A 25,416-nucleotide genomic window follows, 5' to 3' on the forward strand; every position below is an offset into this window, starting at 1 on the left:
TGGTCAGTGTCCCCACATAGCACAAAATCATAGACTGATTTCAGATTTTAACTATCAATATTTATTTTACAAACATAATAAACCAATAAAACCTATTACAACTTCTTGTAATTGATAAAAAGGTAACAGCAATGAGCCTTCCATTTGGCATGTTAATTTAGCACGTAGTATATGGCATAGCAATTGCCCTGAAGTTGTTGAAGCCGCAGGTGCTGATGGGACAGGGTCGTGTTTCAATTGCCTTGCCATTGCGTTAATGTCTTGTAATGTCGTATTTGTTACATTCCATGGATTTTCATACCAGCATCATGATCTTTAGAGTTAAGATTTTGAGTAACCTTTTTGCAGATTAGCACCAAAACAATGGCCATTAGATCTACCTACTGTTTTACAACCACTATACCAAGTAACAAGAATGCACACACTGTGTGTTACGGGACTCTGATTCAACTGGCAATATGCATGAGAGTCCTATGCAAGTTACTGCTGCATAAGGCAAGTCAAAAAGGGAATGGAAATGTTACATTAAATGATGGTACAAAATGCAAAGGATTAGTGATCTAGAACATTAGCTAACAACAAAATTTTTAGGAAATAATTTTCTTCAAAAAATTACAAACACACATACCTTGAACAGTGACTGTATAATAGATACAAAAGTGAGTACTGTAGAGCTGGGCAGCACAGAGTGAGCTTGTCACTGTACGGTTCCAACTTCACTGCCAGTAATTCTAAAATACTTGGCTTTAGAGCCCACATGCCAATTATAGAGTTACTTGCATTTGCTGGAAGAAACAAAATACCATTTAAAAATAAAATACCTTTAATATTATATTTAATATTTGTACTTCCCTCACTAAAGAGAACTAAGCTTAGTGGCTTCAAAACTGTACTATAATCATAGACAGGACTTACACTAACAGGGCTACATGCAATAGAATTTTATTGGTACATAAAGGCCATTAAAAGAAAATTTATTTTACTGAGAACTAGTGTATGAGACTATCAAGAATCATTGCTTTGCTACACTGCAAAAATATAGAAATATCAGATTGGGAAATATATGTTCAACTTCCAGTGGCACAAAATACTCTCATTGTCAATGTTATAAAATGTAAATGTATAAGGGGCATTCAAAAAGAAACGAGTCCGAGACATAGTTACAGAAACCAGTACCTGTATTTTAGAAATATTGACCTTAGCTGTTGAGACACTTGTCCCACTGTGACACAAGGCGGTGAATGGCTCTCACACAATTCCTGGCACCGTGATGTTTACCAGTTCTGCACATACAGCTGGACGTCGTCGTCTGAGGTGAATTGGAAAGGTTATGCTAATGGTGTTCTTTATCCAAGGTGGCCCCCTTCTGATTTACTTCCTGAAGCATGGAACAACAGTGAGCCCAGTGTTATTCGCAAACATTGACCACTCTTTGCCAAGCGATCATATCAAAACAACCACGCAACCTCACCCATGGGGTCATTCTGCTCCACAGCCAACACAGCTCCTGCAGAAATTCAAATAGGAGGTTCTCGGGCACCCTCCATACAGTTCAGAGCTCTCTCCCTGTGATTACACTATTTTTGGTCCCCTTTAACAGGCTTTGAGAGTCAAATGATTCATGCCAGATGACGTCCAGCTGTATGTGCAGAACTGGTTAACATCACAGCACTGGGAATTTTATTAGACAGCCATTCACCGCCTTGTGTCACAGTGGGGCAAGTGTCTCAGCAGCCAGGGTGAACTCTTCTAACATACAGGTACTGGTTTCTGTAACTATGCTTCCGGCTCATTTCTTTTTGAACACCCCTTATACATTATGTTACAGAAACATGAAATAAATACATAAAATAAAATCTCACACAGAATACTGCTGTTTAGAATCCCATGTAAAGTATGCAATAGGGCTCTTCAAAATTAAACAAGACTTCTTACTGTCTAACTGTTAGTTTCTAAAATTACAATTAGTGCTGAAACAAATACACCCTCTGGACATTATTTACAAAATTAAGGAATGTTCATGATCTTTCTTGGAGATGCGGTTGCCTTAATATTTTGTCACACTGCTATGAAAGCTTCCTTCCATTTTGCACAGCTGCATGAAATAAAATTGGAGAACAGCTTGGCACACAGGAGAATGGGGCCATTTTCCAACTACACACAAAAATAAAATAAAAAGTTGTACTCTGTTACAGACCATCTTCACCTCACAGTTCCCCCTATTTACAATGCTCCCAATTCTTAATTAGACAACTGCCATCATCTACCAGATAAAGGCCACCCCCTAAATTTTCCATATTTATGATCTTCAGCACACACATCCATACAGTTCCTGTACTTTTTGTAATGTCATCAACCCACTTTCCATTAGGTTTTTTGTCTGGTCTCTTCTCATGTTTTGAAACCCAGCAAATTACTTCTGTGATCAACCCATTGCCCATTAGTCTAGCTACCTGTTCTTCCCAACCACATACCATTTGCACTTATTCGTAACTGTTTCACACAATAAGTCCATCTCTCAATAAGTCAATACTGGTAGCACAACCACACTGTAAATTTTCCTGTTTATGGAAACTTTTACAAGCCATGTTTAGTTTTAAAAAGTTAAGAAGCTACTAAAGGCAGTTTTGCTCTTCTGTTTAATACTTTTGTTGCCAATACAGTCATTGTCTTCAAACTGCCTTACATAAGTGATCTCAGAATTCATTTTCAGGCTAACTTCAAACTTGCACCTTCAAGTTTTTACCCTCTTTGAAATCAATCTACATGAGAAACAGTATAATGTCAACAGGTAAATGAAGATGGTGCAGGTATGTTCCATTAACATGTATTCTTTCTTCATTTCTTGAATTTAATAATTTGAACTATTCCTCTGGGGATTCTATGAATAGTTTCACTGACATGGAGTCTCCTTGCCTGACTCCTCTTTCAAATCTGAATTTCCGACTGTCATGACTCCAATGGCCCATTTCGCTGCATACACTGCCTATCATCATCATTGTTGTCTTCCCACTGCAAGATAACATCCATGTTTTTCTTCCAGCTTTATATAGTTGATGATAATTTTAGTTGGTTTTTTTCAACTTAAGGATATGAGGCTCATGAGCATGTAGTTTTAAATGGCCTACATAACCTTTTTAAGTGAACCAATTATTGAATTGTGCCAGTTTTGTTCCACTGTCTCTACAGATGTTCTACAAGAAATTTTTTGAATTACATATTTTTTACAGAATTATCTCTGTACTTGGAATCTTTGCTATCGTAACTAGTGAAATTCACTGGTGGCCAAAATTAAAGCACCATATGGAAATTTTGCATGCTTGCGTTAATTTTGCCACAAAACAGTATAAACAAGCGATAGTAAAGTAGAAACAATGTAAAGAATACAGAACATAAATAACTGCTATATGCATTATGGTAGACAAAAATGATCAATTTTTCCAACGTAACAGATCTCACACACATTCCAACAACTGGTTAATGTGCTCGGTATGGGATGTGACCACCTCTGACACCAATACAGGCCAATGATGGGACTAGCTTTGAATGTCATCAATCTCATGTTGAGGCAACAACGCCCATTCTTCCTACAGAGCTGTTCACAAGCCTTGGAGAGTGACACAACCTATTTCTCTAGTGCATCCCAGACATGCTCTATGGCATTAAAATCTGAAGAGCAAGCAGGCCACATCATACCTGCAATATCTTCCATTAAAAAAAAAAAAAAAAACCACACATTAACCACCCATGTTACATGAGGCTGAGTATTACCATCCATCAGTATTAAGTCTCGGCCCACAGCACCGCACAACAACTGCACGTGAAATCCCAAGATCTCCTCACGGTACCTGACAGTAGTTAAATCTTGCTGATTCACCCGCACAATTTCATCAAGAGGTGTTCCAGTGGTCAACATAATCCCTCCCCACACCATCAAGGAGTCCCCCTAGATACTGGTCCTTTTACACAATGTTTGGATCTCAAAATCATGTTTCATGTGCCCACCAGAAACAAATCCATTGAGAATTGCCCTCCAGACCAAATCGAGACTCCTCTGTGAAAACAACATTGGCCCACTGTTCAACCGCCCAGGTGACATGTCAACAGCTCCACTCTAGAACTTCCCTTCTGTGAAGACAGGTTGGGTGTGGGATTGAAGGGACCAGACTGCTAAGGTCATCGGTCCCTTGTTCCACGATAAAATCACACTAAATAAAAACTGTCAGTCGTTAAAAACGGAGAACTGAGACAAGGGACGACACAATACAAGAAAGACAGACAAACGGAACTAAAATCACACCGAGTGTGAAGGTGGTTGGCTGACCACGAAAATAAGGAAAAGCCAACCACCAAATGACATTAAAACCCACAGTTTAAAACCACAGGCCAAAGGCCCAAGTCAATACAGGAAATAAAAGGACAAACACTCAAATCATACGATAAAAACCCCCTGCCCGAATAAAACTCAACACGAGGTCCGCCATAGCAATGTCATCATATAAAAGGGCAGGGAGGGTATCAGGCAGCGCAAACGTCTGCCTGAGTCCTGTTAAAAGCGGGCAGTCCACCAAAATGTGGACCACCGTCAGAGCTGCCCCGCAGCGACATAGCGGTGGGTCCTCCCGGCGCAACAAATGGCTGTGCGTCAGCCACGTGTGGCCAACGCGCAGCCGGCAGAGGACGACAGAGTCCTTCCAAGAGGCCCGCATGGAGGAGCGCCACACACCGGTCGTCTCCTTCACCGCCCGAAGTTTGTTGGGCATGGGCAGGGTGCGCCTCTCGTCACCCCAGGCACCAAGCACTTTCTGGCGCAAAAGCGACAGGAGATCACACTCCATAAGGCCGAATTCCAGAGCCGGTGAACTCACTGCCTGTTTAGCCAGCGTGTCAACCCGCTCATTGCCCAGGATGCCGACATGACCTGGGGTTCAAACAAAGACCACGGAGCGGCCGCAACGGGCAAGAGCATGGAGCGACTCGTGGATGGCCATCACCAGACGGGAACGAGGAAAGCACTGGTCAAGAGCTCGTAAACCACTCAGGGAGTCACTACAGATGACAAAGGACTCACCTGAGCGGGAGCGGATATACTCTAGGGCGCGATAGATGGCAACCAACTCGGCAGTGTATACACTGTTCCCGGGTGCCAGCGACCGTTGCTCACAATGATCCTCTAGAGTAAGAGCGTAACCAGTGCGACCAGAGACCATCGAACCGTCGGTATAGGCCACGGCAGATCCGGGAAACTCGGCAAGGAGAGAAACAAAGCGGCGGCGGAGGGCCGGAGGAGGGACCGAGTCTTTCGGACCCTGTGCCAAATCCAGCCGAATGCATGGTCGGCGCACACACCAAGGGGGCAGACGGAGATTGGCCCGGAAAACAGGCGGGAGAGGAAAAAACTCAATCCCACACAGTAGAGCCCGGATGCCAACCGCGATCGTACACCCTGACCGGGGCCGCCTGTCTGGAAGGTGGACGAGCGAGTGCGGGAACAGGAGACGGTAGTTGGGATGCCCTGGCAAGCTACAAACGTGGGCAGCATAAGCGGCCAGAAGTCGATCGCGCCGGATCCGCAATGGAGGAACACCAGCCTCCACAAGTAAGCTGTCAACAGGGCTTGTCCGAAATGCTCCTGTGGCGAGTCGGATCCCGCAGTGATGGATGGGATCCAGCAATTGCAATGCTGATGGCGATGCCGAACCATAAGCCACACACCCATAATCAAGGCGGGACTGGATCAGCGCTTCATACAGCCGGAGAAGGGTGGACCGATCGGCACCCCATCCGGTGTGGCTAAGGCAACGGAGAGCGTTTAAATGCCGCCAGCATGTTTGTTTAAGCTGCATAATATGAGGCAGCCAAGTCAACCGGGCATCAAATACCAGTCCCAAGAACCGACGCGTCTCTACCACAGCAAGAGGTTCACCGTCAAGGTAAAGGCGTGGCTCAGGGTGAACCGTGCGACGCCGGCAGAAATGCATAACGCAGGTCTTAGCGGCCGAAAACTGGAAGCCGTGCGCTACAGCCCACGACTGCGCCTTGCGGATAGCGCCCTGCAGCTGGCGCTCAGCAACTGCAATGCCAGCGGAGCTGTAGTAGAGGCAGAAGTCGTCTGCATACAACGAAGCTGCGACGGACGATCCCACCGCCTCAGCGAGCCCATTGATCGCAATTAAAAACAGGGAGACACTGAGGACAGACCCCTGTGGGACCCCTTTCTCCTGGACCCGGGAGGAACTATGGGACGCAGCAACTTGCACGCGGAAGGAACGAGACGACAGAAAATTCTGAATAAAAATCGGGAGCGGGCCCCTAAGACCCCACCCATGAAGTGTGGCCAGGATGTGATATCGCCAAGTCGTATCGTACGCCTTCCGCATGTCGAAGAAGACGGCAACCAGATGTTGGCGGCGTGCAAAGGCTGTACGGACGGCAGACTCTAGGGAGACCAGACTATCGACGGCAGAGCGGCCTTGACGGAACCCATCCTGAGACGGAGCCAGAAGGCCTCGACACTCGAGGAGCCAACTCAACCTCCGGCTCACCATACGTTCTAGCAACTTGCAAAGAACGTTGGTGAGGCTTATGGTGCGGTAGCTGTCCACCTCCAGCGGGTTCTTGCCAGGTTTCAACACGGGGAGGACGATGCTTTCTCGCCATTGAGACGGGAACACACCCTAAACCCAGATGCGGTTGAAAACATCTAGGAGGCGTCGCTGGCAATTCACAGAGAGGTGTTTCAGCATCTGGCTGTGGATGCGGTCTGGCCCAGGAGCCGTATCAGGGCAAGCAGATAGTGCACTCTGGAATTCCCAGTCGCTGAAAGGAGCATTGTACGACTCCGCGTGACGCGTGTGAAAGGAAAGCCTCCAACTTTCCAACCGCTCTTTCCGGGAGCGGACGGCCAGTGGGGAATTCGTAGATGCGGAACACTGAGCAAAATGCGCTGCTAACTGGTCCGCAATCGTGCCGGAGTCTGGACACACCACTCCATTCAGCGAAAGCCCAGGGACAGAGATAGGCGGCCGATAGCCATGGAGTCGCCTAATCTTAGCCCAAACCTGCGATGCAGAGGTACGGACGGCAATGGTGGAAACATACCGTTCCCAGCACTCCTGCTTCCGTTGGCGAATAAGGCGTCGGGCACGGGCACGGAGCTGTTTAAAAACGATGAGGTTCTCCAAGGACGGGTGCCGCTTATGGCGTTGAAGAGCCCGCTGGCGATCTCTAATCGCCTCTGCGATCTCGGGCGCCCACCAAGGCACAGTCCACCGCCGAGGGGACCCGGATGAACAGGGAATCGCAGATGCCGCCGCAGAAACGATGCCGGTGGTGACCGACTGAACCACCGCATCAATGGCGTCATGGGAAGGAGGTGCGATAGTGGCGAGAGAGGAGAACAAGCCCCAATCAGCCTTATTCAGAGCCCATCTGGAGGGGCGTTCAGAAGAGTGACGCTGTGGTAGTGACAGAAAGATGGGGAAATGGTCACTACCACATAAGTCGTCATGGACACTCCAGTGGATGGATGGTGAAAGTCCGGGGCTGCAGATAGAAAGGTCGATGGCCGAAAATGTGCCATGGACTACGCTGAAATGTGTCGGCTCTCCCGTGTTTAAGAGGCAGAGGTCAAGCTGCGAGAGAAGAGTCTCGACATCTCTACCCCGGCCAGTAATTGCGGCGCTACCCCACAGGGGGTTATGGGCGTTAAGGTCGCCCAGTAACACAAAAGGAGGAGGCAGTTGTGCTATCAATGCAGCCAACACATGACGCGAGACATCACCATCTGGCGGAAGATACAAACTGCAGACAATAATAGGCTGAGGCATCCACATCCTTGCAGCGACAGCCTCTAAAGGTGTGTGAAGAGGTACACATTCGCTGTAGACAGAGTTAAGGATGTAGACGCAGACTCCACCAGATACCCTCTCATAAGCTGCCCGGTTCTTGTAATAACCCCGATACCCACGTAGGGCAGGGGTCCGCATTGCCGGAAACCAAGTTTCCTGTAGGGCAATGCAGAGGAAAGGGTGACTGCTGATGAGTTGGCGAAGCTCAGCAAGGTGGTGGAAAAAAGCGCTGCAGTTCCACTGGAGTATCGCTTTGTCCATGTCCGAAAAATGCGTAAAGGGGCCGAGGAGGCAGATCACGCCACTGGGTCACCTGCTGCCACCGATGGAGAACCAGTACAATCTGCTTCCATGGAGTCCGAGGGTCCGGCGAGATCCAGGTCCTCAGCGGACGCCCGGATCTCCACCTTATCCTCGGACGCAGAGCCTGTGGGGAGCAATGGGGCAGATGCCACCGCGTGTTCCTTGGCCTTAGAGGTCTTCTTCTTCGTCTTGTCTCTCTGGACCCTGGGATTCATTGGCTGGGAGGGCTCCAGCGAGTCAGTCTCCGGGACGCAGGAGGAGCGGGAAGCCCTGCGACCAGCCACTGGTCTGCTTTTCTTCCATTGGCTGACGTCACCCTTCCCAGAGGCGGAAACCTGGGAAGGAAGGGACCCAAGGGACCCTTTCCGTGCTATTCGAGCCGGGGAAGTTTGAGGCTTCCCCAGCTTAGAAGTGGGGACTGATGTCCCCGATGGTTGGGGGGTTGCTGCTCCTGAGGCAGGTAGTGCAGGAGCAGCAGGGAGTGAAGTGCCCCCCACCATCAAGGGGGCAGGTGTAGCATTCCGGCTCTGAGAGGTGGCAGTCTGAGGGAGAGCTAATGGGGCCATAACAGTAGTAGCCCCGGCGTAAGAGGCAGTCATTCGAACAGGATGGAGGCGTTCGAACTTCTGCCTGGCCTCAGTGTATGTCAGGCGGTCCAGGGTCTTATACTCCATGATTTTGCGCTCTTTCTGGAAGATCCTGCAGTCCGGCGAGCAAGGCGAGTGGTGCTCTCCGCAGTTTACACAGATGGGAGGCGGAGCACATGGAGTATTGGGATGTGATGGGCGTCCACAATCTCGACATGTGAGGCTGGAAGTACAGCGGGAAGACATATGCCCGAACTTCCAGCACTTAAAGCACCGCATAGGGGGAGGGATATATGGCTTGACGTCACAACGATAGACCATCACCTTGACCTTCTCAGGTAAGGTATCACCCTCGAAGGCCAAGATGAAGGCACCGGTGGCAACCTGCTTATCCCTTGGACCACGATGTACGTGCCAGACGAAGTGAACACCTCGCCACTCTAAATTGGCGCGAAGCTCGTCATCGGACTGCAATAGAAGGTCCCGATGGAATATTATGCCCTGGACCATATTAAGACTCTTATGGGGCGTGATTGTAACCGGAACATCCCCCAGCTTGTTACAATCGAGTAACCAGTGGGACTGGGCGGAGGATGCCGATTTGATCAAAACCGAGCCCGAGCGCATTTTGGACAAGCCCTCCACCTCCCCGAACTTGTCCTCTAAGTGCTCGACGAAGAACTGAGGCTTCATGGATGTAAAGGATTCACCATCAGCTCTCGTACACACCAGGTAGCGGGGCGAGTATGGTTCGCTGGCATCCTTAGTCTTTCGTTCCTCCCATGGTGTAGCCAGGGAGGGGAACGGTTTGGGGTCATATGTAGTTGCGTTGTATCGAGTCCTGGAACGCTTAGAGACTGCTGGCGGCTGGCCGCCAGCAAGAGATGATGTACCACACTTCATTGCGGGTCATCCGCCCTGATGCCACCTACTCCGACCAAGGGCCCTCCCCACGGGCGCCACCCAGCCTCAGCAACGACCACCTGGCAGGATGGCCATTGCCGGGAGTCCCAATGCCCCAAGGAGATAGGCATCTACTCCTTGGCATACGTGGGGAGTTAACGGCGCTGGCATCAGCAGAGCGATCCCTGTGTAGTCAGGGGGCTACAACCAACAGGGTACATGGCGGCCCCACCACAACGGACTGGCTACCGTGCTGGATTTCAGGTGATGTAGTCCAATATCGTCATTGGCGCATAAAGCGACACAGCATATCAGACTGCAATAAACTGCACCCAAGAACAAATCCACGCCCAAGAGATGGTAGGTGAGCGGGACTGCTAAGCGATGACGACAAACCTGGCTAGAGATGGTAATGCATGATGGACACATCGCTCCTTGTAAGGCGCCCTTCCCCAATCGGCTCGCTCTTCGGAAAATTTAGAAGGGTGGAGGTCAAACCCGTTAGGGGACCATCTCACAAGGCCAAAACGTTTGAGACTCCTTTTAGTCGCCTCTTACGACAGGCAGGAATACCGTGGGCCTATTCTTACCCCCGAACCCACAGGGGGGGTCTGTGAAGACATGCCAGAGGAAAACAGGCAGCAGCCCTCCAACAATAAAGGCCACTCTGCTGAAGACATCTGCACACAGGTTGCCTCAATACAATACATCCAGGGGATGCTGCGTGGTCAGATGCCAGTTGCTGTGCTGTAGTTAGGCGGTACTGTCGTGCCATTACAGCCAAATAATTGTCCACTCTTTCTGACGTCAATCATGTTCAGCTACGTCCTGGTCTCTGGGATACAGTTTCAGTCTCTATAAACTATCGAGTCACCCGAAACATAATGGAACGATTCACATTATGCCGGCAGGTCACATCAGTTTGCGAGTATCCTGCTTCCATTCTTCCTACGGCCCTACGCAGCAGGTGTCTTCTCTGTGCCACACTGCACCGTCAGTGACTGTGTAGACAGCGACTGTGGATGGGGGACTACCCTGCAAACACTACCCCACTTGATAGGTGCCCTGATGTCACTGCTGGCATGGTTGTCCATTGATCGGAATGCCTTCTTCCATGCAGAACACAATCATAATGACATCTGTTGACAGTTTGCATAATTATATTGTGAATTAGACACAGGACAGAAAAACAGCAGTTTGTTGCTTTAATTTTGGACACCAGTGTATATAGTGCAGTGTGTATCCAATACAAGTTTCTAACAATGGAAAATCCAGGATGGTATAATGACAATATTATCAAAAGCATAAACTGCTAAACACCATGTAGCAGAGATACTGTGTTGCAGACAGGCACAACAGAAAGACCACCTCCACTGCCTGCAAAATCACCCTCTGTTAACTTTTCAGAATGTCTTAACCTTGAACCTTCCCCAAATCCCTCAACATGCAAGCTAACCTCATATTTGCAGAAAGAACCACAAACCACCACCTAAAATCTCATCTCAACTTTATTGTCTTACCTGCTGACAAAGGCTCCACCACTGTTATGAACTACAAGGATTACGTGCCAGATGGACTCTGCCAGCTGCCAGATTTGCCCACCTACAAACCCTGCAACAGTGACACCATTCCAAAAACCCATCAGGATCTTCAGTCTCTCTTGACATCCTTAGGCCCATCCCAGAACCTCTCTCCCCAGTGTCAGTCCATCTCATCACCCCTATTATTCCCACAGTTCTACCTTCTACACACTTCTTAAAGTACATGCACCCAACTACCCAAGATGTCCCAGTGTAGCTGATTGCTGTGCTTCACTCAGACAATCCCTGCTCTCTTAGACCAACACCTTTAGCCTATAACCCACAGCCTACCCTTCTATATAAAAGATATCAACCATTTCCTCCACTGACTCTCCACAGTTCCTGTTCCTTTACCACATGGTGCCCAGCTTGTGACTACTGATGCCACCTCCCTTTCGGCTAACATCCCTAACACCCATGGCCAACCACTATTGAACACTATGTACCCCAACACACTGTGGATTCCAAACCTACACCCTGTTTCCTGGTCACCATGACTGACTATATCTCATCCACTATTACTTCTCCTTTGAGGGCATCACCTACAAACAAACCCCGGGTACAACAATGCGCACACGACACCATCCGATACCAACATATTCATGGGCCACCTAAAGGAATCCTCCCTAACCTTCCAAATTCCCAAACCCCTCACCTGGTTCAAATTCACTGATGACATCTTCATGATTTGAATTGAGAGTGAGGACACACTGCCCACATTCCTACAGAACCTCAACACCTTCTCACCCAATCCAAATACCAGCAATAATCTCAACTTCGACAGCTGCCACCCATTCCACGCCAAGAAGCCCCTTCCACACAGCCTAGTCACCCACGGCAATTGCACCTGTAGTGATGAGCATTCCCCCTCAAAATATACCAAGGGGCTCACTGAGGCCTTCACATACCATAATTACCCTCCTAACGTTGTGCAGGAACAGATCTCCCATGTCTTATCTCTCCAGTCACCCACCACCTCCCACAGTCCCACCATCTGGTCACAGTGGAGTGTTCCCATCTTGACTCAGTACAACCCTGTCCAGGACTGGAGCAACTGAATCACTTTCTTGTCCAGGATTACAAATACCTCTTGTTGTGCCCTGAAATGAGGAATGCCCTACCCACTATGCTACCCACCTCTCCCACAATGGTAACCAGCCAGCCACCAAACCTACATAATGTCCTCATCCATCCCTACACAAACCTTGCTCCCAACCCCTTGCCTTGTGGCTCATGTCCATGTAATGCATCTAGATCCAAGAGCTGTCCCATACATGCTCCCATCACCAGCTATTCTAGTCCATTCACAAGCATCTCCTACCCCATCAAAGGCAGGGCTACTTGTGAAAGCAGTCATGTAATCCACAAGCTAAGCTGCAATCACTGCGCTTCATTCTACATGGACATGATAACCAACAAACTGTCCGCATAAATGGTCACCGACAACCTGTGGCCAAGAAACAGCTGGATGACAGTTACTGAGCTGCCAATCACAACACTCGTCACTTTAATGACTGCTTCACAGTCTGTGCCATCTACACTCCTGGAAATGGAAAAAAGAACACATTGACACCGGTGTGTCAGACCCACCATACTTGCTCCGGACACTGCGAGAGGGCTGTACAAGCAATGATCACACGCACGGCACAGCGGACACACCAGGAACCGCGGTGTTGGCCGTCGAATGGCGCTAGCTGCGCAGCATTTGTGCACCGCCGCCGTCAGTGTCAGCCAGTTTGCCGTGGCATACGGAGCTCCATCGCAGTCTTTAACACTGGCAGCATGCCGCGACAGCGTGGACGTGAACCGTATGTGCAGTTGACGGACTTTGAGCGTGGGCGTATAGTGGGCATGCGGGAGGCCGGGTGGACGTACCGCCGAATTGCTCAAGACGTGGGGCGTGAGGTCTCCACAGTACATCGATGTTGTCGCCAGTGGTCGGCGGAAGGTGCACGTGCCCGTCGACCTGGGATCTGACTGCAGCGACGCACGGATGCACGCCAAGACCGTAGGATCCTACGCAGTGCCGTAGGGGACCGCACCGCCACTTCCCAGCAAATTAGGGACACTGTTGCTCCTGGGGTATCGGCGAGGATTATTCGCAACCGTCTCTATGAAGCTGGGCTACGGTCCCGCACACCGTTAGGCCATCTTCCGTTCACGCCCCAACATCGTGCAGCCCGCCTCCAGTGGTGTCGCGACAGGCGTGAATGGAGGGACGAATGGAAACGTGTCGTCTTCAGCGATGAGAGTCGCTTCTGCCTTGGTGCCAATGATGGTCGTATGCGTGTTTGGCGCCGTGCAGGTGAGAACCACAATCAGGACTGCATACGACCGAGGCACACAGGGCCTACACCCGGCATCATGGTGTGGGGAGCGATCTCCTACACTGGCCGTACACCTCTGGTGATCGTCGAGGGGACACTGAATAGTGCACGGTACATCCAAACCGTCATCGAATTCATCGTTCTACCATTCCTAGACCGGCAAGGGAACTTGCTGTTCCAATAGGACAATGCACGTCCGCATGTATCCCGTGCCACCCAACGTGCTCTAGAAGGAGTAAGTCAACTACCCTGGCCAGCAAGATCTCCGGATCTGTCCCCCATTGAGCATGTTTGGGACTGGATGAAGCGTCGTCTCACGCTGTCTGCACGTCCAGCACGAACGCTGGTCCAACTGAGGCGCCAGGTGGAAATGGCAGGGCAAGCCGTTCCACAGGACTACATCCAGCATCTCTACGATCGTCTCCATGGGAGAATAGCAGCCTGCATTGCTGCGAAAGGTGGATATACACTGTACTAGTGCCGACATTGTGCATGCTCTGTTGCCTGTGTCTATGTGCCTGTGGTTCTGTCAGTGTGATCACGGGATGTATCTGACCGCAGGAATGTGTCAATAAAGTTTCCCCTTCCTGGGAGAATGAATTCACGGTGTTCTTATTTGAATTTCCAGGAGTGTAGTTCCATCCTACCAACACCAGCTTTCCTGAACTGCACAGGAGGGAACTCTTCCTGCAAATATATCTTACATTCCTGTAGCCTCCTGGCCTCAACCTTCATCAATCATTGTCCTTCACCTACCTATTCCCTTCCCTGTTCCCTTCTTCTATTCCACAAGCGCAGCCATAGCCTTTTTTCTTCCCTACTTTTCGCACCCCCTGCTGTCTAGCCTTCTGACTGCACCTAGCTGCCTTAGCCTCGCTCCATCTCGACCCTGCATGCTCCCACAAGCATCCATTCTCACCCTGCTCTCCCTCCCCCTTCCCAACTCAGCTACTCCTACCCTCCAAGTTGCTTCTTCCATCTCACACAGTTGCTTGCAGTCTGGCCACAGCAGACAGAGACAGGGGTCGTGGTCATGTGCATGTACGCACCCACACTGCATTTGTGCTCTTCTAAAGGATTTCAATTTTTTTTTTGTCATAGCAAATTTTTATAGCTTCTTCTAAGACATTTGTGAACAGTTTTGTTTAATCCAGTGTATTCTACCATTTTACTGTTTGCTCGATACACTCCCTTTGTCATTAGTTAGCTGCATAGTTTTTTATTTTTTCCTTCACTTCATGTTATTCATAACTGTGACACCTTTTGCTACTTACATAATTATCTTTGTTAAAGAATTGCCCCCTTTTTACCTAACTCTATATAATCTTCAATATCTTGGACTTTCCATTGTTCTACGTAATCTTCATTTTGAAAATGATCAACTCTTTGCATAATTTAATCTGGTGTTCCTTTCACTCTTAAATAAATTACAATAATTTAAGCTTCTGATTCCTTGCCTGATGAGTTAGTTTCTTTCACTTTATTTCTTGGAGGCTTAGTAGCCTACGGTCGCTTGCAATTCAAAAGCACTTTGAGATTATCACAGCTTCCACAATTTCTGTATTCTTTCATAAAATATGAAGGGTGATTAAAGTTTTAACCAACGCCTCACAAAATAAAGTTACATAACTGCTTTAGTTTGTCTGAACAATGAAATTCTGAAGACACAGAACTACTGCATGCTACCAGTGTGGATCCAAATCAAAACAGTGCAGGCCATCGATAAAGTGGGGTATCTTATTTTCTGCTGTTTAAGTGGAACGACACTTCTGATATCCATAGCGAATTTGGTGGAAGTCTACGGCTACAGTGCACCATCACACAACACAATGGTAATGTGTGTAGATGTTCCTAGGCACTAAAGCAAGCCCGACTGGCAAAGAATGGAGTGGCTGACCATGCCTCCCTCAAGGACCAGGAAGCACATGAGTATTGGGGATCCTGGTGTTCTGTGATAGCATATCACAATCAAAGCCGTAGTGGAGTAAGTGAAACCAAGTCATGGATCAATTTATGTATTTTGTACATCATAAAGAATATCGCCTGCTGGATTCTGCCACTGCTCACACCCATTCAAAAAGCCTGTCAAATTGAGGCAGCAGAAATGATGCAACCGTGTTAGGTCAATCCAACTGACTTCTTTAGCTACCCAATCATGATGGACAAGTACTGAATGTATCACTATGACCCTAAGGTGATGGAACAAAGTGATCATTTCAATATTGGGCAAGGTGACACCGCGTGTTTCTTTTCGCACAGTCACAATATCATGCTAACCAATTAGGCTCAGAAGGGACAAACTGTCACATACGCACACTGCTGAAATCTACTGCTGGGGTTACCGAAATTTAAGGGCTGTGTGTGCTCCCCGGCAACACCCCACTTCATTCTGCACAGGACACATCCCACATGCCCCTCTCTTTTTTTTCTTTTTTAACTATAAAATTTTGCCACGCCCTCATATTCTCCTGTCAATGACATCCATTTACTATCTTCCTCTTTCCTCATGACAACCAAGACCCCTATCAAGTCATTCTCTGTTGGGAAAATGTGTTTTATTTTGTTTTGTTTTAGAGTGCAAAACAACTAGGGTTACGTATGCAAGTTAGGACTGTAGACCACAAAGATCGAAAGGAGTTAAAGTGATTATACGCTAAGCCCAATCCACAGAAGCAAAGACAGCACACCACAGGTACTTTGAGAAAGGTCCATAACATGTGCCATAAAGAAACAAAGGTCCTGAACTATTGTGTTAGAAAATGGTGAACCGTCAAAGGTTGAGGGTAATGAGCACAAAGTGGAGGGACTGTTCTCATGAAGGGAGATCCAGCGATGATGGCAAAGTAACACCACCTGCTGACAGATGGCAACACAGAAATCGAAGGAAATGGAAGAACTAGCAGGCTACGGTACTAGAACTGCAGCCTTGGCAGTAGTGTCAGTGGCCTCATTTCCTGTCAGACCAATGTGATCAAGAACCCACATAAACACCACAGTGGCTCCATCAAGAATGAACAAGTGACCGATTTCCTGGACTCACTGCACCAAGGGATGGACGTTGTACAACACACAGAGGTTCTGAAGGGCACTGATAGAGTCAGAGCAGATGATGCAATTGAAAAGCCTGTATCTCCAGATGTATTATGTGGCCTGGTACAGGGCAAAAGGCTCTGCTGTAAATACTGAGAAGTGTTCTGGAAGCCGATACCAAAAATAGGCTGTGCCAATTACGAAAGCACGCCCAATATAACAGTCAGTCCGAGAGCCATCAGTGTACACAAATGTACTATCACAAAGTTCTGTGCGAAGGTCGCGAAATTTACAGTGACAGAGTGGAGCAATATCATTAGAATGTGAATGAAGGCCGAGTGGAACATGGGCCGCCACACAAAGTCAAGATTGTGAAGAGTTCACACTCACCAGGAAAGCTGCAGGTAGCATGTAGTTAAGCTGCCGGAGCAAGAGCCAGAAGTGAACTCCAGGAGATAATAGAAGAGGGACACCATCCATACTAGCAATCAAATGAGTCCTGGAAGGAAGTGGTATAGGACGGATGGCCACAGATGGAAGATAACCGGCATGCATGTTTAGGAAAGAGTCACAGCAGTATGACAGTGTTAGTTCGGTAGTTTCTGCATTCAGGCTCTCAACCAGGCTAGTGTACTACGTGCCAGTGGCCAAACAGATGTCCTGATGGTGTACAGTACTGACGCGGCATAAAAGGGATGGACATGCAGATGCATAAACAAAACACCCATAGTCTACTTTCGAACGGACAAGGGATTGATACAAATGGAAGACGATGGTCCAATCCACGTCCCAGTAAAGACCACTGAGGAAGCATAGGGATTTTTAAGCCTCTCCCAGCTGCTTGAACAACCTCCTCTCAGCCCTCTTGTCATGATGAGATCATTTTAACTAGGTTGCATGTTGGGCACTGTCTCTTTAGCCATCGCCTTTTGTTAAGCGCTGCTCCTCCACCACTTTGTGCACACTGCACCCAACTTTTGACTGTATGCAATTTCCTGATGGAATGCCCTTTTCTTAACCGCTTAGTTCCCATTTGTGTTTGAGTTATTGGCTGTTTCAGCAAACGACACGCAGGTTGTCAACCACGTTTCACTTTTTATCCATCGTAGCAATATGGCAAAGGACATTTAATTTTTAGTTTTGGACCTTCGTTTCTCCATGTCCATTTTTTTCACTGTCTTGTCTTCTATTGTTTGGGATTGATTTGTAGTCTTATTTAACTCCTCTCTTTGTCTTCTACAGTTTTGAGTTGGGCGCATATGACATTAGTTGGTTTTGCACCCTAAAACAAAAACAAACCAATCCCCTCTGGTTAGTCCTCTGGTATGATAAATCTGTTTATTATTCAGAAAGGTGTCAATGCAATTGCTGGCCCTGTGAAATCCTGCTCTCATTTATGCTGTGGTACTTTGCTTTTGGAGACTATTTCTGATTCTCAAGCACAACAATTGCCTGCAGCTTCACTCCTCCAGGGCTATCCTGTTTGTGTTGAGGTCCACTGATTGCCGAATTCTTCCCGTAGTGTTATTTACACTAGGCTGTTCGATGATCTGACTGATGCAGAAATCAAAATGTAGCTCTCTGATCAGGGCTTTGTTGCAGTCCACCGAGTGACGAAAAAGGTTGATTAATCCTTAGTGCTCACATGCACTCTTTTTCACACTTCTTTAATCAAAGATGAAAGCAAGCTATGGAGTTATCACAGTCCAATGGTACATTCCGAACCCGATGTGCTGCGACCAGTGTAGTCATTAGAATTACACTCTAATGTCCTGTTGACAACCGGCCAAATGTTTAACCTGTGGTAGGTACACTCCCAAGGCTGACTGTCCATCTCCCCCCCACTGTATCGACCGCAATGGCGACCATTCTGACTCCCCCCGAATTGTTCCGTGCATCTCGACGATAAGGCCGTCCAGGAGATATGGATGAAGGAGAAAGTGCCTTAACCAGTCACTCACAAGTTGGTGGCTTGTTTGTGCACTCTACCATCCAACTCTTACAGTACCATTCTTGCTGCACCTTGCTCCACGGTGAACACAGCACACACACATGCGACATCAAATTCACTGCCACAATCGTATTATAGCCCAGGGTAATGGCAGCATCCTTGGCTTCTACTCCAGCTGTGCAACAAGCCACCAAACTTCTGCCTCACAGGACAAACTCACCTGCTACACAACCAGCAGGCCCAAAAGCACAGACGGAATACATATGCAAAGACCTCTTAAATCCATCCAACCAACATCTGAATATTCCTCTGCCAACCAGAGACACTTCAAGAAATCAAACAAAGGCAGCTCTTCTCCTCGCTGACTTGGAGATCATCTTCAATGGCGTTGCCCGTGATACCCTAGCCCAGCCAATATCCATGTCGTCAGAGCACATTGACAACTGTTTTTCTGCCCTATACTCTGCAGACTGACAGAAGGAAAATGTCGACACCTCTGCAGATCTCGTGGACCAGGATCCTCCAGCCTGTGCTCCCTGTAGCAGTGATTCTTCAAGAGCTGACACTCGACAGCCACCGAGGTGACACCCCTTCGTTTTTCCCATCCTCTCCTTTCCTTGTCATACTCTCCTACAATGGAATGGTCTCTGCCTCTGACCAAACAAAGAGGACCAACGGCTGCTCTTGGAGTTGCAGTGTCCTCTTGTTCTCCACCTCCGGGACCAAAATTTCATCCTCACGACAGTTCTGAGCTCTCACTTTTCTTCCCAGTTCTCTTTGACCTTTCCCTTGAGGACAGCATTCCATCTCATGAGGGAGACTCACTGCACATGCAAGATGAAATTCATAGCCAACCCACCTCCTGACTACCCAACTTCAAACTGCTGCAGTTCACCTTTTCCGTCCTCACTCGACCTTTTCCCTTTGTACCATTTTCATCCCTCTGTCATTTGATGCCACCAGGGTAGACTTCCTCCACCTTATTGGGCAGCTGCCTCACTCCTTTCTGTGGCTCGGCGACTTTAATGCACACCATCCCCTTTGGGGTTGACACAGAACCTGCCCAAGATGTGCCCTCTTCGCTGACCTTCTCAATCAACTTCACCTGCTCTACCTTAACACAGGAGTACCCACTTTCCTTCGAGACCTATCATTCTGCACTGCCCAGCTTGCCCATCATCTCAAGTTGTCTGTTCTCTCTGATTCATACTCTAGCAACCATTTCCCATGTCCTATCCATTTGCTGACTCCCACTCGTCCTATGTGCGCACCCACGTGGCAACTCGCTAAGGCCAACTGGAGGCTTTCCTCTACCCTGAGGTCCTTCAATGAACATTGTTTTGCCAGTTGCGGTGATGAGGTAGAATATGTTCAAACATTAACCTTACTGCCACAGAACATTCTATTCCTCATGATGCTTCTTTAACCCCACTGTGTCCTGGTGTTTTGGTGGACTTAGGAATGCCAGGACAATTTGCATGTGGAAAGATGCTCTCCATGTTTTTAACCGTCATCCTACAAAGGAAAACTGCATTCATTATAAACAGTTGCAAGCAGAGTTTCATCGTGTTCTTCAGGATAGCAAAAAGGCTGGCTGGATTTCCTTCACTTGTTCTTTTAACTGTTCCACTCCCTCTTCCATCATGTGGGCCAACTCAAACGGCTCTCTGGGACCAAGGTCCAGTCCCCAATTTCCAGCTATCCGTAGGAGATGGATGTCATAGTGGACTCTATTACTATCTTCAACACCTGGGCCGCTTTTTTATGGAGATTTTGAGCTGCATCCACTAACACCCTGCCTTCCTCCATCAGAAATTCACGTTGAAGGCTCAGGCGTTACCCTTCTCTTCTCAGAATCTTGAGTGCTACAATACCACCTTTACTATGACGAGCTAGATCGTGCTTTCACTTCATCCTGATGCTACAGCCCAGAGCCAGATGATGTTCACATTCATATGCTGCAGAACCTTTCCCTAGTGGGCACGCACTTTCTCCTTCATACATATAACTGCATTTGGACAGAAGGCTCATTCCCAGATGCTGGCATAAAGACATTGTCATATCCATACCTAATCCGGTAAGTACAAACCCCTTTCTTTCCAGTTATCACCCCATTTCTCCCACCAGTTGTGTTTGCAAGGTGATGGAACTTACGATTCATGCCCGGATGGTATGGTGGTGTGAGTCTCACAATTTATTAACCACTGCACAGTGTGGATTTCAAGCGTGCCGTTCTGTGGTCGACCATCTTGTCACTATGTCAATCCACATCATGAATGGTTTTCTGTGGAAAAACCAGACTGTGGTCATGTTTCTCGATTTGGAGAAAGCCTGTGAAATCAGCTGAAGGACTGGTATTCTCCATACTCTCTACAATAGGAGTCCTATGGTTGCCTGTTTGTCCCATTCACGAATTTTCAAAAGACCGAGTTTTCAAGGTATGTGTGCATTGAGCCTTCTCTGACACCTTTATCCAGGAAAATGGTGTTCATCAGGGTTCTGTCCTGAGGGTTGTCCTCTTTGCTTTAGCCATTAGCCCTATAATGGCCTGTCTCCCACCGGGCATCTCAGACTCCTTTTTCTCTTATGATTTTGTGATCTATTGCAGTTCTTCACGGACGTGTTGGTTGGTTGGGGAGATTCAAGAGACCAGACTGCTACGGTCATCGGTCCCTTTTTCCAGATACTAAAAAATACCCACAGAGAATAAAAAGCGTTCAACAGAATAGTAGACAAGACGACGCGGAAGATGAGAAACTTAGACAACGACCAGACAAAACGAAATAAAATCACACAGTGTGACGGTGGTTGGCCGACCACAGGAACAAAAAAAAAAGGAGAAGCCAACCACTGAGATACGCATTAAAAACTCAGTTTAAAATCGTAGGCCAAAGGCTTGAATCAACACAAAAAAAACATAACACACACTCAAATTAAATGATAAAAGCCCCCTGCCCGAATAAAACGCAAAACTAAGCATGCCATGGCAGAGTCATCAGTTAAAAGGGCAGGGAGCGTATCAGGCAGTGCAAACGTCTGCCTGACCACAGCTAAAAGGGGACAGGCCAACAAAATGTGGGCCACTGTTAAAGCTGTCCCGCAATGACATGGAGGAGCGTCCTCCCGACGCAGTAAATAACTGTGCATCAGCCGGGTGTGGCCAATGCAGAGCCGACAAATGACAACTGAATCTCTGCGAGTGACTCGCATGGATGACTGCCACACACCCGTCGTCACCTTGATAAGACGGAGTTAGTTTGGCGTGGGCAGATTGCGCCATGCAGTGTCCCAAAGCGAGAGAACTTCGCAGCATAAAACTGCCCGCAAATCAGTCTCTGGGAGGCCTACCTCCAGAGTTGGTTCACTGGTGGCCTGTTTGGCCAGGCGGTCCATACGTTCATTGTCGGGTATCCCAACGTGGCCTGGGGTCCACACAAAGACCACAGAGTAGCCACAACGGACAAGCGTATGCAGGGACTCCTGGATAGCGATCACCAGACGAGAATGAGGGAAACACTGATCGAGATTTCATAAAGCGCTCAGGGAATCGCTACAGATAATGAAGAACTCACTCTTAGGGCACAAAAGATGGTGACCAGCTCAGCAGTAAAAATGCTGCAGCCAACCGGCAAGGATTGTTGTTCATAGTGGTCCCCTAGAGTGAGAGCATAACTGACCCGACCAGCAACCATCGAACTGTCAGTGTATACAATGGCAGAGCCCTGATACGTGGCTAGAATGGTATAAGAATGGCGGGAGAAGGCCTCCGGAGGGACTGAGTCTTTCGGGCCCTGCGCCAAGTCGAGCCAATGGCAAGGACGAGGAACACACCATGGGGGTGTACGCACAGGGGTCCGGAAAAAGAGGTGGAACAGGGAAAACCCCAAGCCCAGAGAGAAGCTCTTTGACGCGGATCGCGATAGTACAACCTGACCGGGGCCGACATTCTGGCAGATGGACAAAAGATTGCAGGAACAGAAGACGATAATTTGGATGCTCGGGCAAGCTAAAAACATGGGCAGCATAAGCGGCCAGTAAATGTAGGTGCCGCAACCGCAGTGGAGGGACACCTGCCTCCACAAGTATGCTGTCCACAGGGCTGGTCCGGAAGGCACCAGTGACAAGTCGTATCCCGCTGTGTAGTATTGGGTCCAACACTTGCAACGCAGATGGGATGCTGAGCCATAAGCCAGACTCCCATAATCTAGACGGGACTGGATTAACACCTGGTAGAGCCGTAAGAGTGTAGATCGATCGGAGCCCCAGCTGGTGTGGTTCAAGCATCACAGAGCATTTAGATGCAGCCAACACGTCTGTATAAGCTGCCGAATATGAGGCACCCAAATCAACCGGGCAACAAAAACAACTGCCAAAAACCTTTGTGTCTTCATCACAGCAAGAAGTTCGCCGGCAAGATAAAGCCACGGCTCAGGGTGGACTGTTCGGCGCCAGCAGAAATGCATAACGCAGGTCTTGGCAGCTGAAAACTGGAAACCATGCGCTACAGTTCAAGACTGCGCCTTGCAGATAGCGCAATGCAGCTGACGTTCAGCATCTGCAATGCCAAGGGAGCTATAGTAGAGGCAAAAGTCGTCAGCATACAGGGAAGCAATTAAAAACAGGCAGACATTGAGGACAGATCCCTGTGGTACCCCGTTCTCCTGGACTCGGGAGCAACTATGGGAGGCCGCGACTTGGACGCGGAAGATACGATACAACAGAAAATTTCGGATGAAGATCGGTAGTGGGCCCCGAAGACCCCAATCACAAAGTGTAGAAAGGATGTGATGACACCATGTCGTGTCACACGCCTTCTGCATGTTGAAAAAGACAGCGTCCAGGTGCTGACAGCGGCCAAAGGCCGTATGGATGGGGGACTCCAGGCTCACCAGATTGTCGGTGGCAGAGTGGCCTTTACAGAACCCACCCTGAGACGGAGCCAGGAGGCCCCGAGACTCGGGTACCCAACTCAATATCCGGCTCTACATCTGTTCAAGCAACTTGCAAAGAACGTTGGTGAGGCTAATGGGGCGGTGGCTGTCCACCTCCAAAGGGTTCTTGCCAGGTTTCAAAATGGGGATAACAATGCTTTCCCGCCATTGCAACGGAAACTCACCCTTGACCCAGAGACGAGTTGTAAAGGTCGAGGAGGCGTCGCTTGCAGTCCACTGAAAGGTGTTTCAGCATCTGACAGTGGATGCGATTTGGCCCAGGAGCTGTATCAGAGCAAGCGGCTAGGGCACTGTGAAATTCCCACTCACTAAATGGAACATTGTAGGATTCAGGATGGTGGGTGCAAAAGGAAAGGCTCCAACGTTCCATCCGCTCTTTAATGGAGTGGAAGGCCAGTGGGTAATTTGTAGTAGCAGAACTCAGAGCAAAATGCTCTGCCAAGCGGTTGGCAATGACATCGGAGTCAGTACAAACTGCTCCATTCAGTGAGCGGGCAGGGACGCTGACAGGGGTCCGATAGTCATAGAGGCGTCGTATCTTGGCCCAAAGGAGAGACATGGAGGCTAATGGTGGACACATACTGCTCCCAGCACTCCTGCTTGCATTGGCGGATAAGGCGGTGGGCTCGAGCTCACAGCTGTTTGAAGGCGATGAGGTGTTCTATGGAGGGATGTCACTTGTGACGACCACCAAGGCACAGTCCGCCGCCGAAGGGATCCAAAACAACAGGGAATGGCAGATTCTGCGGCAGTAGAAATGCTGGCGGTGACAGAGTGAACCACCGTATCAATGGCTTCATGAGAAACAGGGTCAATAGCAGCAGTGGAGGAAAACAAGTCCCAGTCAGCCTTATTCATAGCCCATCTGCTAGGGCACCCAGAAGAAAGATGCTGTGGCAGTTACAGAAAGATCGGAAAGTGGTCACTACTGCACAGGCCGTCATGCAAACTCCACTGGACAGTAGGTAATAGGCTCGGGCTGCAGATCGAAAGGTCAATGGCGGAATACGTGCCATGCACCACACTGAAGTGTGTGAAGGTACCATCATTTAAAACCGAAAGATCGAGCTGTCCCATTAAATGCTCATCGGTGGTGCCTCGACCTGTTGCCACTGACCCACTCCTCAGAGGATTATAGGCATTGAAGCCGCCCAGTAACAAGAAAGGTGGCGGCAATTGAGCTATCAGCGCAGCCAGGACATGCTGCGCGACATCACCATCTGGTGGAAGGTGAAGACTGCAGATGGTAACAGCCTGTGGCATCCACACCCGAACAGCGACAGCCTCGAAAGGGGTCTGTAGAGGGACAGACTCGCTGTGGAGAGACTTAAGGACATAGTTGCAGACGCCACCAGACACCCTTTCACATGCTGCCCAGTTCTTATAATAACCCCGATAGCCACAGAGGGCGGGGGTTCGTAGTGTTGGAAATCAAGTTTTCTGAAGAGCAATGCAGACAAAAGGGTGAAGGCTGATAAGTTGTCGGAGCTCAGCTAGATGGTTAAAGGAACCACTGCAGTTCCACTGGAGGATGATATGGTCCATGACTGAAAAAGGCGTGAAGGGACTGGGGAGGCAGATTACGTCTCCTGGACCCCTGCTGCTACTGAGTCACTACCTGTGCAACAGCTATCCATTGCGTCCGAGGGACTGGCGAGATCCAGGTCCTCAGCGGACGCCATAATCTCCACTTTATCTTCAGACACAGAGTTGGAAGGTTGCAGTGGGACAGGTGTCACCGCAATGTCAGGATGCTTGGGAGCCTTTTTCTTGGACTGCTTTGCGTGCTGTGCCTTCGGTCGTTCTGGGTGGGAGGGCCTCACTGGGTCAATCTCGGGTACTGACGACGACCATGACGCCCTACAACCAGCGACCGGTGGTTGTTTGAGAAGCTTCCGGGAGTCCGCTTTGACACTGGGCAAAGCCTGGGATG

The 25,416-nt window shown here is 48.7% G+C and overlaps 1 protein-coding gene across 1 annotated transcript in view; it reads right to left on the minus strand.

Moving 5' to 3' along the window:
• The window catches only part of LOC126353895 (serine/threonine-protein kinase SMG1-like), a 364,235-nt gene that overhangs the window by 226,360 nt on the left and 112,459 nt on the right, over positions 1 to 25,416 (minus strand). The window contains exon 11 of the mRNA XM_050003118.1: positions 629 to 785. Coding sequence (XP_049859075.1) covers positions 629 to 785 — 157 coding nt within the window. The remainder of the gene's footprint in view (positions 1 to 628; positions 786 to 25,416) is intronic.

Source organism: Schistocerca gregaria, chromosome 3, assembly GCF_023897955.1.
Source record: "Schistocerca gregaria isolate iqSchGreg1 chromosome 3, iqSchGreg1.2, whole genome shotgun sequence".
In the NCBI taxonomy this organism is placed as follows: domain Eukaryota; kingdom Metazoa; phylum Arthropoda; class Insecta; order Orthoptera; family Acrididae; genus Schistocerca; species Schistocerca gregaria.